At 43.1% G+C, this 19,904-nt stretch overlaps 1 protein-coding gene across 2 annotated transcripts in view; it reads right to left on the reverse strand.

Annotated features, from left to right (window-relative positions):
* Positions 1-19,904, reverse strand: part of GABRA1 (gamma-aminobutyric acid type A receptor subunit alpha1) — a 355,042-nt gene that overhangs the window by 143,836 nt on the left and 191,302 nt on the right. For both annotated transcript variants that reach the window (XM_077474085.1, XM_077474084.1), the window contains exon 7: positions 19,155-19,298. In XM_077474085.1, coding sequence (XP_077330211.1) covers positions 19,155-19,298 — 144 coding nt within the window. The remainder of the gene's footprint in view (positions 1-19,154; positions 19,299-19,904) is intronic.

A 19,904-nucleotide genomic window follows, 5' to 3' on the forward strand; every position in this document is an offset into this window, starting at 1 on the left:
TGTTTTTTTTTTAAATACTTTTTAATAGTATTGGTTTTAAAACCTTTTAGTTGTAGTGTTATGGAATTTCAATATCGGTAAGAACTGATGGTCGATTGCCGTATCGTGATCCATATAAATGGGCTTCTGTCAGGTTTTGAATGACTTATGAGGTTTTGTACAAGTAGTCCAATTTGATACTTTGGCTCTGAGGGGCAAATAACTTGTTTACAATGTGTTTAACCACTTGACCACTGGGCACTTAAACACCCTTAATAACCAGACCGATTTTCAGCTTTTGGTGTTCTCACATTTTGAATGACAATTACTCAGTCATGCAACACTGTACCCATATGAAATTGTTGTCCTTTTTTTTCACACAAATAGAGCTTTCTTTTGGTGGTATTTAATCACCTCTCAGTTTTTTATTTTTTGTGCTATAAAAGAAAAAAGACCGAAAATTCTGTGAAAAAATTAATTTTTCTTTGTTTCTGTTATAAAATTTAGCAGATTAGTAATTTTTCTTCATAAATTTTGGCAAGAATTTATACCACTACATATCTTTGGTAAAAATAAGTACAAATTGGTGGATATTATTTGGTCTTTGTGAAAGTTATAGAGTCCACAAGCTATGGTGCCAATATCTGAAAATTGATCACACCTGAAGTACTGACGGCCTATTTCAATTCTTGAGACCCTAACATGGCAGAAAAGTACAAATACCCCCCAAATGACCCCTTTTTGGAAAGAAGACATTCCAAGGTATTTAGTAAGAGGCATGATGAGTTTTTTGAAGTTGTTTTCCCACAATTCTTTGCAAAATCAAGATTTTTTTTTTTCCTTTTTTTTCCCCACAAAATTGTCATATTATCAGTTTATTTCTCACACACAGCATATGCATACCACAAATTACACCCCAAAACACATTCTGCTATTACTCCTGAGTACGGCAATACCACATGTGTGAAATTTTTACACAGTGTGGCCACATACAGAGGCCCAACATGCAGGGAGCACCATCAGGCGTTCTGGAGCACCCAGGACAATTCTGACATTTCTCTCCTACATGTAAAAATCATCATTTATTTGCTAGAAAATTACACAGAACCCCAAAACAGTATATATTTTTTTTAGCAAAGACCCTGAACAATACAATGGTGGTTGTTGCAAATTTTTACCTCACACGGTATTTGCGCAGCAATTTTTCTAATGCGTTTTTTTGGGGGAAAAAAATGTTTTGTGCTTAAAAAAAAAAAAAAAAACAGTAAAGTTAGCCCAATTTTTGCATAAAGTGAAAGATGAAGTTATGTTGAGTAAATAGATATCGAACATGTCACTTTTCAAAATTGCACATGCCCTTGGAATGGCGCCAAACGTCGCTACTTGAAAATCCCCATAGGCGACGCTTTAAATTTTTTTTACTGGTTACATGTTTTGAGTAGGTATGAGCCGAACACCCCCCGGTTCGGTTCGCACCAGAACTTTCGAACGGACCCCAAATTCGAACGAACTTTAGAACCCCATTGAAGTCTATGGGACTCGAACGTTCGAAATTAAAAGTGCTAATTTTAACGGCTAATATGCAAGATACTGTCCTAAAAAGGGTTTGGGGACCTGGCTCCTGCCCCAGGGGACATGGGCCAATGCCTAAAATGTTTTTAAAAATGGCCGTTTTGGCGGGAGCACTGATTTTAATGACGATTAAAGTGAAAAAAAAAGTGAAATATTCCTTTAAATGTGGTGCCTGGGGGGTGTCTGTAGTATGCCTGTGAAGTGCCACTTGTTTCCCGTGTTTAGAACAGTCCCTGCACAAAATGACATTAAACGGAAATAACACCATTTAAAACTGCTTGCGGTTTTAATGTTATATCTGGTTCCTGCAATATGGTTGAAAATCATTGAGAAAAATGGCATGGGTAGCCCTCCCTGCCCATTACCAGCCTATTTGGGTCTTGTACGCATATTAAGGGGAACCCTGTACCCATATTTAAAAAAGGAAATGCGTGTGGCCCCCAGGCCCTATATACTCAGAACAGCAGTATACAGGCGGTGCAAACAAGACAGGGACTGTGTAGGTTTGTTGTGTTAAGTTGAATCTGTTTGTAATTTTCAACTGGTACATTTTTAAAGTGTAGCTCCAGTCAAAAAAACTATTTTTAAGCTTTTTGGAAAACATAGGGAAAGGTTATCACCCCTGTATAATTTGTTTTGTCGTCCATCTTTTTTCATCTCACTTGCTGTTGTCTCCTTCCAGTTGCAAGTAGGAGATGTTTGTAAATTGGATGTTTGAAAGTAGGGGCCTGCCCTATATGCTCTGCAGAACTGGCGGAACAAGGTGTTGGTTTTGCCACAACATTGTAAGCCCTCAAAGTGACTCTTGGTGGGCGCTGGAGCGCCCTGCTGTGAACGATTATATCAAGAATTGTAATTACATGCCATTGTTGAACAGTGGTAGAAAAATTGACCTTTGGTGGTTGTGGTGCTGGTGCCACAACACTATAAGTCCTCACCGTTACTCTGGGTGGGCACAGGAAGGGGCCCTCCTGTGAAATATTATATCAAGAATTGTAATTACATGTCCCTGTTAAACAGGGGCAGAAAAATTTGGCTTTAGGCACTGGTGCTGGTGCTACGACACTGCAACCTCTCCCATATACTCTAGTTTTATTGCAGGAATTAGCCCTGCTGCAAAGCATTGCATCAAAAATTGTACTTAAACGCCCCTGTTAAACAGGGGCAGAAAAATTGGGCCTTAGGCACTGGTGCTGGTGCCACCACACTGCAACCTCTGCCATATACTCTAGTTTTATTGCAGGAATTAGCCCTGCTGCAAAGCATTGCATCAAAAATTGTACTTAACCACTTCAGCTCCGGACCAATAAACACCTTAAGGACCAGAGGTCTTTTTCCAATTTCGCACTGCGCTGCTTTAACTGGTAATTGCGCGGTCATGCAATATTGCACCCAAACGAAATTTGCATCCTTTTCTTCCCACAAATAGAGCTTTCTTTTGATGGTATTTGATTGCCTCTGCGATTTTTTTTTTTTGCGATATAAATGGAAAAAGAGCGAAAATTTTGAAAAAAAAAGATATTTTCTTCTTTTTGTTATAAGAAAAATCGAATAAACTAAATTTTAGTCATACATTGAGGGCAAAATTTATTCAGCCACATGTCTTTAGTAAAAAAAAATGTCAATAAGCGTATATTTTTTGGTTTGCGCAAAAGTTATAGCGTCTACAAACTAGAGTACATTTTCTGGAATTTACACAGCTTTTAATTTATGACTGCCTATCTCATTTCTTGAGGTGCTAAAATGGCAGGGCAGTACAAACCCCCCCCCCCAAATGACCCCATTTTGGAAAGTAGACACCCCAAGGAAATTGCTGATGGGTATGTTGAGCCCATTGAATATTTATTTTTTTTGTCCTAAGGGATTGAATAATGACAAAAAATTTTTTTTTACAAAAAGTTGTCACTAAATGATATATTGCTCACACATGCCATGGTTATATGTGGAATTGCACCCCAAAATATATTCCGCTACTTCTCCCGAGTATGGGGATACCACATGTGTGGGACTTTTTGGGAGTCTAGTCGCGCACGGCACCCCGAAAACCAATCACCACCTTCAGGATTTCTAAGGGTGCAAATTTTTGATTTAACTCCTCACTACCTATCACAGTTTCGAAGGCCATAAAATGCCAAAATAGCACAAAACCCCCCAAAATGACCCCATTTTGGAAAGAAGACACCCCAAGCTATTTACTGAGAGGCATGTTGAGTCCATGGAATATTTTATATTTTGCCACAAGTTGCGGGAATATTACAAACTTTTTTTTTTTTGCACAAAGTTGTCACTAAATGATATATTGCTCACACATGCTATGGGCATATGTGAAATGACACCCCAAAATACATTCTGCTGCTTCTCCTGAGTACGGGGATACCACATGTGTGGGACTTTTTGGGAGCCTAGCTGCGTACAGGACCCCAAAATCCAAGCACCGCCTTCAGGATTTCTAAGGGCATACATTTTTTATTTGACTCCTCACTACCTATCACTACCTATCACAGTTTTGAAGGCCATAAAATGCCAAGATGGCACAAAACCCCCCCAAATGACCTCATTTTGGAAAGTAGACACCCCAAGCTATTTGCTGAGGGCCATGTTGAGACCATTGAATATTTTTTTGTGTCCCAAGGGATTGAATAATGACAAAAAATAAAAAATAATTTTTTTTTTTACAAAAAGTTGTCACTAAATGATATATTGCTCACACATGCCATGGTTATATGTGGAATTGCACCCCTAAATATATTCCGCTACTTCTCCCGAGTATGGGGATATCACATGTGTGGGACTTTTTGGGAGTCTAGTCGTGCACGGCACCCCGAAAACCAATCACCACCTTCAGGATTTCTAAGGGTGCAAATTTTTGATTTAACTCCTCACTACCTATCACAGTTTCGAAGGCCATAAAATGCCAAAATAGCACAAAACCCCCCAAAATGACCCCATTTTGGAAAGTAGACACCCCAAGCTATTTACTGAGAGGCATGTTGAGTCCATGAAATATTTTATATTTTGCCACAAGTTGCGGGAATATTACAAACTTTTTTTTTTTTGCACAAAGTTGTCACAAAATGATATATTGCTCACACATGCTATGGGCAGAAGTCAAATTACACCCCAAAATAAATTCTGCTGCTTCTCCCGAGTACGGGGATACCAAATGTGGGGGACTTTTTTGGAGCCTAGCCACGTACGGGACCCCGAAAACCAAGCACTGCCTTCCGGATTTAAATATAAAATGCTACCAAAAAAACTGTTAGCGATCGCAGGGATCAGGCCTGACTCTGCGATCGCTGCAGTTATGTGTTTAGTGTTTTGTAAGTGACAGTGAACGATCGATACTGCACTTGGGTGGGCTGGGCAGAGGGGCAAAACGCAGGTGCTAGCAGGTATCTGGGCTGATCCCGCTAACAATGCGTTTCTTTGGAACCCTGAACTGCTGGGGACGCTAGTATAGATCTGATCAGATCAGATATTGATCTGTTCAGATTCTATACCACTACGGGAGGTGTATGCTTTGCGCGTGGGTGTTAGCGGTACTGGCACTAACCTAGCGCTGCCTGGGGCGACGCAAACCCTGACCCTAAAACCTAATTGTTATCACCCGCCGGGTGATCAGGGGGTTAAACCTTTATTGGGTAATAAATGGTGGGTGCCCTGATGCTATAAAAAACAAACTAACCAGAGTCACCCGTAACACTTATACGGTGATCAGTGGTGAAAGGGTTAACTAGGGGCAATCAGGGGGTTCAAATTTTTATTAGGTAGTATATGGGGGTCCCTGGCGCTATATAAAAACCTGACGGGGAACCTAAATAACTAACTGGCTAACCAGCGTCACCAGTGACACTTATACTGTGATCGCTGGTGAAAGGGTTAACTAGGGGCAATCAGGGGGTTAAAACCATTATTGGGTAGTATATCGGGGTACCTAGCGCTATAAAAACCTGGCGGTGAACCTAAAAAAATAACTAGCTACCTAGCGACAGTAGCGACACTGATGCAGCGATCAGAAAAATTATCGCTTAGTGACACTGGCAAAAGGGGGTGAAAGGGTTAACTAGGGGCAATCAGGATGTTAAAACCATTATTGGGTAGTATATCGGGGTACCTAGCGATATAAAAACCTGGCGGTGAACCTAAAAAAATAACTAGCTACCTATCGACAGTAGCGACACTGATGCAGCGATCAGAAAAATGATCGCTTAGTGACACTGGCAAAAGGGGGTGAAAGGGTTAACTAGGGGCAATCAGGATGTTAAAACCATTATTGGGTAGTATATCGGGGTACCTAGCACTATAAAAACCTGGCGGTGAACCTAAAAAAATAACTAGCTACCTAGCGACAGTAGCGACACTGATGAAGCGATCAGAAAAATTATCACTTAGTGACACTGGCAAAAGGGGGTGAAAGGGTTAACTAGGGGCAATCAGGATGTTAAAACCATTATTGGGTAGTATATTGGGGTACCTAGCGATATAAAATCCTGGCGGTGAACCTAAAAAAATAACTAGCTACCTAGCGACAGTAGCGACACTGATGCAGCGATCAGAAAAATTATCGCTTAGTGACACTGGCAAAAGGGGGTGAAAGGGTTAACTAGGGGCAATCAGGATGTTAAAACCATTATTGGGCAGTATATCGGGGTACCTAGCGATATAAAAACCTGGCGGTGAACCTAAAAAAATAACTAGCTACCTAGCGACAGTAGCGTCACTAATGCAGCGATCAGAAAAATGATCGCTTAGTGACAGTGGCAAAAGGGGGTGAAAGGGTTAACTAGGGGCAATCAGGATGTTAAAACCATTATTGGGTAGTATATCGGGGTACCTAGCGCTATAAAAACCTGGCGGTGAACCTAAAAAAATAACTAGCTACCTAGCGACAGTAGCGACACTGATGCAGCGATCAGAAAAATGATCGCTTAGTGACAGTGGCAAAAGGGGGTAAAGGGTTAACTAGGGGCAATCAGGATGTTAAAACCATTATTGGGTAGTATATCGGGGTACCTAGCGATATAAAAACCTGGCGGTGAACCTATAAAAATAACTAGCTACCTAGCGACACTAGCAACACTGATGCAGCGATCAGAAAAATTATCGCTTAGTGACACTGGCAAAGGGGGTGAAAGGGTTAACTCTAGGGGCAATCAGGGGGTTAAATCTTTATTGGGGGGTGATAGGGGGCTACCCTGGACCTAACACTAACTGCCCTGACAGTTTTTACTTTTACAACTGACACTGAATGCATTGATCAGTAAAGAAATGATCAATGCAATCAGTGACACTGTGACTGGGGGGGGGGGGGATCGGGGGGGAGATCGGGGGGGGGGGTTGTGTACCTATGTGTACCTATGTGTCAGTGTAGTGTTTTGGTGCACTTACTTTTAGTCTTCTCCTCGTAGTCCGGTCAAAAAGACCGCCCCGAGGAGAATGACATCACTTCCTCCTTCCTGTGTAAACAATACACAGTGGGAGGAAGTTCGTCATTGGCCAGGAGCGATCGAGAGGGGATGGCCAGAAACCAACGGCCATCCCCTCATCACGGATCGCTCCTGGAGGGAAACGGACCGCCGTAACCAGCGGGGGGGGGGGGGGGTCCGGTCCGACCCCCCACCTGCTGGAAGGCAGGCACGTAGATCTACGTGATTGTGCCTGCCTGTGCCATTGTGTTGACGTATAATGGCAATACGGCGGTCCTTAAGTGGTTAAACGCCCCTGTTAAACAGGGGCAGAAAAATTGGGCCTTAGGCATCACCCAGAACCAGAAATGTTCTTCCAACATATCAGCGGAGGAGGAAGAGGATAGACAATCAACATAACAGGACAGTCACTCAGCATCAGCATAGGCAGTCTTGAAGGGATGTGATATTTAAAAAAAAATTATTCTGTTACATCAGCTTCAGGTGCTTGGTAGCTGTGGGTGATCCAAGACTGATTCATCTTGATGAAGGTCAGTCGATCAACTGATTCGGTGGACAGGCGCACCCTGTGATCGGTAACAAAGCCACCAGCAGCACTGAAGGTGCGTTCCGAAAGAACGCTGGATGCAAGACAGGCCAGTAGCTCAATTGCATACTGTGCAAGCTCTGGCCAGTGATCCATCCTCAAGACCCAGTAAGCCAGAGGATTTTCAGTGGGAAAGGTGTCCAAGTCTGACCTTACCCCTAGGTATTCCTGCACCATGTAAATCAGACACTGGTGATGGGTGCTGGAACCGATCATACCTTGGGGCTGCGGACTAAAAAATTGTCTGAAAGCATCAGTCAGACGGCCACCTTCTCCACCGCTCCTTCTGACCGATGCCTCAGTTGTCCAGGACCAGGAGTTTGTAACCTCCCAGTCTCTGGGAACGCGTTGCACAGACCTTTCTGCAAGGCCTCCCGGAGATGTCTCATCCTCTGCTCCCTCTGCGATGGCAAGATAAGGTCGGCAACCTTACCCTTGTACCGTGGATCAAGGAGAGTGGCCAGCCAGTAATGGTCCCTCTCCTTGATCCGAAGAATACGAGGATCCTTCCGCAGGCTTTGCAGGATCAGGGAGGCCATGCAGCGTAGGTTAGCTGAGGCATTCGGTCCGGAGTCCTCTGGGTCACTAAGGACAACATGATCCGCAGCTACCTCCTCCCAGCCACGTACAAGTCCACGTGTTTCTTGGGACTGTAAATCATCCCTACAAGACTGCTGCTGCTGCTGATGCTGAGTGCCAGCCTCCACCTCCATGCTGACACAATCATCCTCCTCCTCCTCTTCCTCCTCCTCATCCTCTTCCTGTGTGATGGGTGGCACAGCAGGAACACTGTCTGGATAAAGGGGGCCTTGAGAGGCAAGGAAGTTCTCCTCTTCCTGCCTCTGTTCTGCCTCAAGTGCCCTGTCCATTATTCCACGCAGCGTATGCTCCAAGAGGTGGACAAGAGGTACAGTGTCACTGATGTATGCACTGTCACTGCTCACCATCCTTGTGGCCTCCTCAAACGGTGACAGGACAGTGCATGCATCCCTGTTCATGCCCCACTGGCGTGGTGAGAAAAAACCGAGCTCCCCTGACCCTGTCCTGGTGCCGTAGTCGCACAGGTACTCATTGATGGCCCTCTGCAGCATGGCCAACGTTGAGTTCCACCTGGTGGGCATGTCACATATAAGGCGGTTCTTGGGCAGGTTCAACTCCTTTTGGAGCTCAGCCAGCTGAGCACAGGCATTAAATGATCGGCGGAAATGCACACAGACTTTCCTGGCCTGCTTCAGGACATCCTGTAAGCCGGAGTACCTGCCCAAGAACCGCTGCACCACCAGGTTAAGGACGTGAGCTACACAGGGCACATGGGTCAGTTGTCCCTGTCGGAGGGCGGAGAGGAGGTTGGTGCCATTGTCACAAACCACCATTCCTGGCTTAAGCTGGCGTGACGTCAACCACCTCTCGGCCTGCCCCTGCAGAGCTGACAAAACATCCGCCCCAGTGTGGCTCCTGTCCCCCAAACAAACCAGCGCAAGCACGGCATGGCATCGTTTTGCCTGCGTACTTGCGTACCCCCTGGAACGCCTACGAAGCACCACTGGTTCTGAGGACAGAGCACTGGAAGAGGCCATGGAGGAAGAAGAAGAGGAGGGGGTGGAGGAGAGAGGTGTGTCACAACCAATAGTAGCATTTTGGAGGCGTGGTGGCGGAACAACCTCCAACACTACTGCACCTTGTCCTGCATCCTTTCCAACTGCCAGAAGAGTGACCCAATGGGCCGTGAAAGACAGGTAACGTCCCTGTCCATGCCTGCTGGACCATGAGTCAGCAGTAATATGCACCTTACCGCTGACCGCCCTGTCCAGCGAGGCAAGGACATTGCCTTCCACATGCCGGTAGAGAGCCGGAATCGCCTTCCGTGAGAAAAAGTGGCGTTTGGGGACCTGCCACTGAGGAACCACACATTGTACAAACTCACGGAAGGGGGCCGAGTCTACCAACTGAAAAGGCAGCAGTTGAAGTGCTAGCAATTTAGCCAAGCTAGCATTCAACCGCTGGGCATGTGGATGGCTGGGAGTGAACTTCTTTCGCCGGTCCAGCAGCTGGGGCAGGGACATTTGCCTGCTATAAACGGACGTGGGTGTACCGCTAGCAGAGTTCCCGGAAGCACTTGGCTGTGACACACCTAATTCTACACCTTCATTCCTCTCAGAGCAGGTTTCAGAGAGGACTGAAACTCTAGTGGGGTTGGAGATGCCAGCTGATGAGGAGCAAGGAGAGGTCCGCTTTGTTCTTTGGTGTGGGTCTTTGAGGTACGCTTGCCAACGAGCTGCATGGCAGGTCAACATATGTCTGGTCAAGCATGTGGTGCCCAAGCGGCTGATGTTTTGGCCACGCGAGATACGCTTGAGACATATGTTGCAAATAGCAGCGGTGCGATCTGATGCACTAGTCTCAAAAAAAGGCCCACACCAAAGAACTTTTAGAATAATGCGCAGAGGCAGCGCCCTGCACAGGCGGAGCTCTGCGGTGTGATTCAGTCGGTGTGCTGCCCCTAAGCTGGCCCCCGGAGGGCATCCTGCCTCGTTGGACATGTGCCTCCTCCTCCTCCTCCTCCTCTCTCCTACCAGGCACCCACGTGGAGTCAGTGCCCTCATCATCCCCTCCCTCTTCATCGCTGTAGCAAACCTGGCAATATGCTGCAGCTTGTGGAACATGACTGCCAGATTGCTGTCCTTCTTGAGCATCCCCTCTCTCTGCGCTCACGCTACTGCCTTCCTCGAGCTGAGTGCCTTTATCAGAGCCCACAAAACACTGGGCATCCTCCTGGAGCATATACCCAACACTGTGCTCAAAGAGTTCAGGAGACTCCTCAGGAGGACGTGGTGGGTCTAGGTAAGGAGTCACTGATGATGACATTGAGAGGAGGGAAGACGATGCGTTGGCAGCTGCTTTGCTAGTACCCTGAGACTGGGTGAGAGAGGATGAGGAGGATGAAGAGGGCTTGGTCATCCACTCTACCAAGTCGTTGGCATGTTGCGGTTCAACATGTCCAGCTGCCGAAAAGAAGGACAAGCGTTTCCCATGGCCACGTGCTGATGACAATGCACCGCGTCCACGACCAGCACTGTTGTCTCTAGACACAGAGCCTGCTTGCCCTCTTTTATCGGCTCGCGCCTGCCTGCCTCTCCTTGCTGGCCTTTCAGACATGGTAATGGCCTGAAGGGAGTTGGGTAAAACAGCAGTGTAATGGAGTCACACAACACTCACTAAGCCCTGCAGATGGCTCTATTAGAGAACAGCAATAAAGGGTAGATACAGGTGTATATTGTGCTGGAGTCACACAACACCCACTAACTCCTGCAGATGCCTTTATTATAGAACACCAGAGATAAAGGGGTATACTGTAATTGAGTCACACAACACCCACTAAGCCCTGCAGATGGCTCTATTAGAGAACAGCAATAAAGGGTAGATACAGGTGTATATTGTGCTGGAGGCACAAAAAACCCACTAACTCCTGCAGATGCCTTTTTTATAGAACACCAGAGATAAAGGGGTATATACAGATGTATACTGTGCTGTGCTGGAGGCACACACAACTTCCAATAACTCCTGCAGATGGCAAGTGGGCTCAAATAGATAAGAGCTATGTAGGTGGATATAGCGGTGTGTACTGGGTACAGAGCACGCGGACAGCACGCACAAGCTCCTAACACTACTGACTGCAAGCTCTATTATAAAAGATAGATCACTAGCTATATAGGTGAGGTGAATATAGCGGTGTATACTGCGGTCAGGGCACACAGACAACAACCACTACACAACAGCAAGATCGAAAATCGGCCGAAAACGATCGGTGTGTACTGTGTGGAAGGTACACAGAACACCCACTAACTGCTTCAGACGCCAACACACTACACTAGGCCGCCGCGCTGGCGGCCTTATATAGTGGGGGGCGTGTACTACACAGCCTGAGCTATGATTGGCCAGAGGCATCCTGCCTGTGGTCAGTCATGGCTCTCCTCGCTGCTGGCGCTGTGATTGGCCAAGCATGCGGGGTCACAGTGCATGCTTGGCCAATCATGAGCCAGCAATGCACTGCGATGACGCAGTGCATTGTGGGCCGTGAGCGCCACACGAATTTTCCGCGAACGGCACATAACGTTCGGAATTCGCCGAACGGGTGAACAGCCGATGTTCGAGTTGAACGTATGTTCGACTCGAACACGAAGCTCATCCCTAGTTTTGAGTTACAGAGGAGGTCTAGGGCTAGAATCATTGCTCTCACTCTAACGTTCACGGCGATACCTCACATGTGTGGTTTGAACACCGTTTTCATATGTGGGCGGGGCTTACCTATGCGTTCGCTTCTGCATGCAAGCACATGGGGACAGGGGCGCTTTAATTTTTTTTTTTTTATTGTTAATTTTACTTTATTTATTTTAGTTTGACAATTTTTTCCCCAAAAATAAATTTTTGATCACTTTTATTCCTATTACAAGGAATGTAAACATCCCTTGTAATAGGAATATGGGATGACAGGTCCTCTTTACAGTGAAATCTGTGGGTCAATAAGACCCCACATCTCACCTCTAGGCTGGGAAGCCTGAAATAAAAAATAAAAAAAGATTCTGGCTTTGATTGTATTGGTGAGTTGGTAGAAGCACCGGAGGGCGGTGAGGGGGCATCTATGGCTGGGTATTTCAGGGTATCACCAAGTATGGCTGGGTATCTCCGAGTATGGCTGGGTATCTCCGTGTATGGCTGGGTATTACATATTACAGGGTATCTCCAAGTATGGCTGGGTATGGCAATTTATGGCGGGGTATTGCAGAGTATTGGCGGGGTATTAGCGGGTATTGGAGAGTATTGGAGAGTATTGGGGAGTATTGCAGAGTATTGGGGAGTATTGCAGAGTATTGGCGGGTATTGGGGGGTATTGCAGAGTATTGGGGGGTATTGCAGAGTATTGCCGGGTATTGCAGGGTATTGGCGGGTATTGGCGGGTATTGGGGGGTATTGGCGAGTATTGGAGGGTATTGCAGAGTATTTGGGGGTATTGCCCAGTGTTGGGGGGTATTGCAGAGTATTGGGGGGTACTGCAGACAGTGCAGAGTAATGGCAGGGTACTGCAGAGTAATGGCAGGGTACTGCAGAGTATTGGGGGGGTACTGCAGAGTAATGGCAGGGTATTGCAGAGTAATGGGGGGTACTGCAGAGTAATGGCAGGGTATTGCAGAGTAATGGCAGGGAATTGAAGGGTTACATTTCGGTGAGCAGCGATGTGGGCACTGCAGATGCAGCCCACAGCGCTACTGACACCTATCTCTTTCCCCTCCGCTGTACCGATCGGTACAGAGAGGGGAGGGAGGAACCGGCGTCATAACATGACGCCAGTTTGTTTACAAGTGATCACTCCATCATTTGACGGAGCGATCACGTGGTAAACGGCCGTGACGAACGGCTGTTTACCATGATCTGTGATGCGCCGGGTCCAGTGGACCCGGCGGTCACGGATGCTCTCATGTGCGCGCCCCAGGGGACGCGTGAGAGCAGAATTCTGGGAGGCCGTTAATTAACAGCCTCTCAGAGTTAAACAACCGCCCTCAAGCTGTTAATCGGCTATGGGCGGTTGTTAAGTGGTTAAGCACCTTAGGACATTTTTCCAGTAGTAAATATCAAATACTTTCTAGGGGCGGAACTAAGTGTATATAAAGATGGTCCATGTCTATCAGTCACATCCTTAGAAGAATTTCATTGGACGAAACATGCCGAAAATGATGTCAGGTGCCATAAGTGACTTCATCATGCACGCCGGAAGTACCTTGACTGCCATCTTGAGTGAGGTTCTCAAGCTTTTTTGGGCATGTATTACAAAGAGCTTGTTTGTGAGTGTATTTTTAATGGAATAAATACTGGATTTTATGGAAAATACTACACTATGTAGTTGGTGTAACATTTTTTGGCATGGGGGAGCTTGTTGCAAACATAAAGAGGAAAGATTTAACCCGTGTTTTTTGGAGTGGAGAGTAAAGCACTGATATTTATATGAGTTTGGTAATGTGCGTGGAATTAGTCTTGGTTGATATTGGCATCTGGTGTTCACATCATAGGCTTAAAAGACATACACACAGTGTTGTATGGTTTAATGTGAGTGTATACCTGTATGTCATTTTAGGAAGTGTAATTTAAAGTGGTATTACACTGTGTTATTATTTTTGAATTTAGGGTTCTACCAATTCAATGGAGCTTTTTGGCTATTTGTACAGAGCAACCCCTAGGCATGATTGATGCATAAACCATCAAGGAATTAGTATTTTATGGAAAATTCACATGCTTGTTTGTGAGTGTGTTACATAGAGCTTGTTTGTGAGTGTATTTTAATGGAATAAATACTGGATTTTATGGAAAATACTGCACTATGTAGTTAGTATAACATTTTTTTGCATGTGGAAGCTTGTTCCAAACAAAAAGAGAAAGGCCTGTACCCGTGGTTTTTGGAGTGGAGAGTAAAACGTTGGTATTTATATGAGTCTGGTAAGGTGCATGGAGTGATTCTTGGTGGATATTGGGATCTGGTGTTCACATCATAGGTCTTAAAGGACAAGCACAGTGTTGCATGGTTCAAAGTGAGTGTATATGTCACGTAAGGGAGTGTTATTTAAAGGAGCATTACACTATATTATTATATTCATTTTTTGGGGTTTAAACTATTTCATTTGAGCTATTTGGCTATTTGGACTGAGCACTCCCTAGGAATGATTGATGCATAAAGCATCAAGGTACTTTATGCAAAATACTACACTATGGGGTTGGTATAACATTTTTCGCATGGGGGGCTTGTTCCAAACATAAAGAATCTGATAAGGTGCATGGAGTGAGTGGAGAGCACATTCACACATGGTGGATATCATATTTGGTGTAAAGGATATGCATATTATAATATATCTTAATGTGAGTTGTGAACTACCTTAGCACGTTTTAGATATTTAAAGCAATATATTAGGTTCTGTACTTTTTGGGTATTTTCCACATCTACACAGTAAAAATTAGAGATGAAGAAAATCCCTGGAAGGAAACACAATTGGGAGGACATATTGAGAAGGAATGAATAACAGTGTTAAACAAAAGGCTAATTTACAATGTTGGAGGGTAAGAGTATATAGGAAGTGATTGCACAAGGGGATTTCGCAGAAAGGTCTTTTGCACTTGTTTGAATTTGAGCACATACGGATCATGTTGAGGGTTGATTTGTGATGAAAATATACAGTACTACACTATAAAGGCAAGATCATCTTGCAAAAGTAATACTGCACCTCACAAGTCTTTATTGGATGTAAAAGACATTGGTTCAGGTTTAAGGGGTTACACCTCATTGACTTCTCTGGGGATACTATTGGCAAGAGCTGGTTTTAAATGCGTAATTGATTTAATTTTGCTGAGCGTAGCAGCTTTGTTTTAGATGCTGAGTTTATATATACTGTATATATTCTTATGCAATTGTTAAGTTGACTCTGGACCACTGTTATCTGAATATAATACTCTCCAGTTTTAGCAATTCAACCCCATAGTATAGAAGAAGTTGTGAATTGTTTAATCATACCGTATATGATATTTTATTATTTTCACTAAATTCAGTTCTTAACTTACATATTTTGCAATGAATTTCATCCTCACACTTTTTATTATTTGTATTTGTTTCTTATTTTTTAAAATGTTCTTTTGTTTTGAGACCCAGTTCTTCCAGTTACGTATTTATGTTAACATTTTCATCTCACATTCAGAAATATTTTTATGAATCTTCTATCACACTACACAATCCATTCTTTATTTGTTTTCATTTAAATTATTCCCTTTTTTGTTTTGCCAGACATAAACTAATGATAATTCAGATACTTTCTATTGTGTTTTTATTGGGTATTTTTCAAAGATAATACCTAAGAAAGGATATAATGCACATCAAATATTAAAAAGTTAACTCATAAAATAAAATGAGTTACAGCCACACTGAATAGTCTTCGTCCATACACACATGTACAAGATGTATTGTACATTAACACGGAAATAAGTTTATTTCAGGTAAGTGCAAATGTGTGAGCCAGGGTGAGACCTGCTATCCCCCAGTCACTACATGCTAAAATGTCCAAGTAGATTATACAAAATATGAAGTACACATCAGAGGTTTATGACAGTGATAGTAATTTTAAAAGAAACAAGAAAAAATAAAGAGGCACAGTTATCAACAGACCAGTGGAAGGGAGGGAGTTGTTCGCCATTGTTCCAAGCAGGGTTGGCCAGTCCATAAGGGGCACAGGGTCTCCGCCCCCCTAATCTCTATGTGCCGCCTCCTAATCTCCATGCAGGGTGCTGGGCGAAAAGATTTCTAAGAGGTTTTCTTTTTTGTATGTTTGCTTTTAGAACAAAAACGCTGAATACTGGAGCACTGCCAGAGGATATAATATAACAAACCTAGCTCACAGCTGCATCTCCATCAGATCCCCCATACCATTGGGTCATGAAAATGGAGCATCTCACAAACCCCTAAGCCCTTGTACACAGACGGACATTCTGACAACAAAATCCATCGGTGCATACACACGGTCGGACAAAGTTCTCAGAAAATCTGATCTTTTGTAATGTAATTTCATTAAGACAGGACTACGTTCAGGCTAGTAGCCAATAGCTTTGGTCTAGGAATTTGATCTGAGCATGCGTGGCACTTTGTCCGATCGAAATTCTCTACAAACGATCGGACAAAGTCCGATCGGATCATGTTGTCAGAAAATTTTATAGCCCAGCTCTAAAACTTTATCGGTCGGATATTCCGACGGAAACAGTCCGATGGAGCCCACACACAGTCGGATTATCCAACAACACGGTCCGATCTGACATTTTCCGTTGGAATGTCTGGCCGTGTGTACAAGGGCTCAGACTTTATAGGTAGTCTCGCTGTGCACCACACAGCATAAGGAGTATCATATTTTTGCAATTGATTTAACTGGATAGTATAATGAAGAATGTGTCCCCACTTACGCATATATAAATGAGACTCTACAGAAAATTGGGTGTCTTCATGGAGGATTTTTTAAATAGAAGTTATTAAGTGTGGTTAGTGATAATGAGGAAAAGTAATGTTTAAACTGAAGGTATGAATAAAAGAGATGTTTGGAGAGTACTTCAAAAGAATGTAGCTTGCGGGTTATTGGATTTACAAGATGATGTAACTGGAATACAGCAGCTCAGTCCCATAGTATCATCCGACCATTGTACAAACTATCTGGTATTTCAGTTTTATATAGGACATTGGATAAATGGGGACATGGCAAAGAGAGAGAGTACCATACTTTACATTTGTTCCAAATCGAATATGTGAAAAGCGTAGAAGCTAACCAAAGATGCTTCAATCGAAAACACTTACACTGCTATAGTTAGACCAAATCAAAGAGCGCAGGTGAGAAAGGTAAGGAGTTCTCATCTCATTTTCTAATTACCTGTTAGGTACATATTGAGTGGACCAAAAAATTATAGCACATATATGCATTGCATAGTAGTGCCAGTAGGATTTAGGACAGATAAAAACTGAACATGCTTTACAGTGGAATTTGTACATATACGAATACGTAGCACACCCTGAACGCTGCACTATGTACATAGACACCCAAATTCTGCACTCTGTGTGTACCCCCCCCCCCCCCTCCAAAAAGCAAAAACAAACAAACTCTGCACTCTGCATGTAATGCACTCCTGGTATTTAATGCCCCTTTAAGTCCTTCCTACTGTTATTTAAATTTGACCGCACCAACTATTTAATGCAGTTTAGAAGGTATGTGTTTGGGGGAGGGAGGTTTTGGGGGGGTTGTGGTTGAGTTCATGTACCTATTTTATGATTTAAAAAAAATCCCTGCAGAGTGGTATTATTTATCCTTGAAGAAGATATAAGTTGACCATTTTCCAAATGTGTTGGACATCTCCAGCTTACAAAACAACAACAAGCAAAGATAGATGGCTATAGGGTTTTGCAGCACATATTTGTATTGTACAATTGTGCTATTATGATATATATGATTATATTTAAAGTCCATCAAATTACATATTCTATTATGGATGTATACTGAAACATGTTTGGAGAAATACTATCAATATACATTTTTTTGTGATATATTTTTAAATTAAATTGCAGGTAAAAATAAAGAATATAATACTTTTAACTGTAGTCTCTGTTGTATTGGTTGCCCTCAGAGTCCCCCCAAAAAAAGAGATAATTTGTAATGTGGTAAAACAAACTTAGTTGCCTGTTGAAGATCAGTAATGTAAGCACCACTTTAAGCTCCATTAAATCCTTCACTCCGCAGTCTGTCAGGTACTGCCATTCAGGACCTTTTCCGGGCTCAACGCTACACAGCACATAAACAAGGAGAAGCCGCACAATGATGGCCTTGCACCATATATGTTTATTGCACTTGACTGACTAGATAACAGTCCCTACCTGTGGCCACTCCCTTCTAATGCATTTCACCCTGATAGGCTTGATCAGAGAGTAAACTTGCCTGCCTTTTCACAATCTACTTTAGAATAAACACTGAGCTGCACATGCACAGCTCAATGTACATTTTCAGCATACCTTGATGCCAGAATGAGTGAACTCCCATACGCATGTACTTGCAATGCATCTTTCCAGCCTGGCCAATCAAGATAGCTTAAGATCTCAAAAACCAAAAAAAGACTAGGGTAAGATGCTAATGCTGGCAAGGGAGCAGGGTGAGGTGATAATAATTCCCCTTTAAGGACTACTCTTCAACACAGTCATTAGTCAGGTTTACATCTACCCAGAGTGTTGTTGGCTGTGTGGAAGTAAAAAGAGTTCCAAAGCTGTCAGTTTGATAAAATGTACGTGCTTCCCTGATAATAAAAAAAAAGTTAAAAAAAATATCTGTGTTGTCATAGGAACTATCATCGTGCTTTTTTTCCTTATTTCTTTTTTTTTTTTTTTTTTAAATTTTAGAAAAACACCATCTCAGCCTAAGCTGCTTGTTGCTAAGGGCAACATTTTTTTCTCGGCTTTTATAAACCAGCCACAATGTTCCTGTTCAATAGAGCTTACCAGTTGTTTTCACTGTCGGAGACTAAGAGAGACAAGGTGACATATTCAAGGTCATTCAAAGATGATACAAAGATGTGAATTAGGGCTCCTGTTTGTTTTGGTTTTCACAGTACATTAGGCTGCGTTCCCCTTGAAATATACTTTTGTTATTTATGATAATGAAGGCTGGTTGTCACATGCTTGTTTCACCTGCCAATAAAACTGCTGCGACAGAATTATACGTCCATTTCTAAAAACAATTTAAAATTTAAAATAAAAGACAATTATTTCTGGCAATCTAAACAGACCCAAAATCTCCTTCTTCCCTTACTATTTATAATCTGCCCTTTTCGTTTTGCTTCAGATGTTGAAAAGGGCATCATTACCAGGATTAACTAAGCCTGAAAATGATAGTATTGGACAATAATTGATCATTAGATTTTCTCCTGTTGCCATAGCAACTCATCTGCTGCTGAAGTCAGCTTCTATTGCTTGAGACAAGGGAAGTTAATAGGATGTAAAGCATACAATATGTGAAGGCAAAGCACAAATATTCACAAACCTGTGCTAGATTGAACAATTCCAGATGCCACATTTAGACCCAGGAGATCGTATTGATTTAACCGAGAGCCATCTTCAGCAACGACAACAGACTGTGCTGGTTCTCGGGTCCAGGTATACACGACTTCAGCCCTTGTGTAAGCATCTGCGTTCAAACAGAAAAAAAAATATTATGATCAGTAAATGTTTTATCAATCTGTTGCCACCACAGAACTAGTTACTAGAAAATGGAGATTCATTCTTCTAATCAGAAATATTTTATTGCAGATTGAGTAGCAATAATAATTATAAGAGACACCTAAGTAATCACTGGCATACTAAGATCTCCTCTTAAGCCCCATACACACTATCAGTTTTTCTGCTGATTTTTTCCTTCAGATTTACCAAAACCATATAATATGAGGTCAAACCTTAGGAGTTTCAATTTGTATGCAATCAGGCAGGCCCTTGCACTACATGGTTTTGGTAAATCTAAAGGAAAAACTCAGCAGAAAAACTGATAGTGTGTATGGGGCTTTAGCAGTCCATCAAAAATCTGTACTTACCCCATGCACTGGTTTTATTTATTGGGAAATGAATGTGCAATTTAAGTAAATATTAATTCTGATTGTATTTATTATATGTAAAACATACCTGAAAGTAATGCTATGTGATTTCCATAACTGTATATGCTTTTTTTCTTTTAATCATGTTTTGCAGATGAACCTTTTAGTAGACATTTTATTTATGCAGACCAGAATCTCTTAACCAC

The sequence above is a fragment of the Lithobates pipiens genome, unplaced genomic scaffold, assembly GCF_037356315.1.
Source record: "Lithobates pipiens isolate NorthernLeopardFrog02 unplaced genomic scaffold, aLitPip1_a1.2 Scaffold_8, whole genome shotgun sequence".
NCBI classification, from domain to species: domain Eukaryota; kingdom Metazoa; phylum Chordata; class Amphibia; order Anura; family Ranidae; genus Lithobates; species Lithobates pipiens.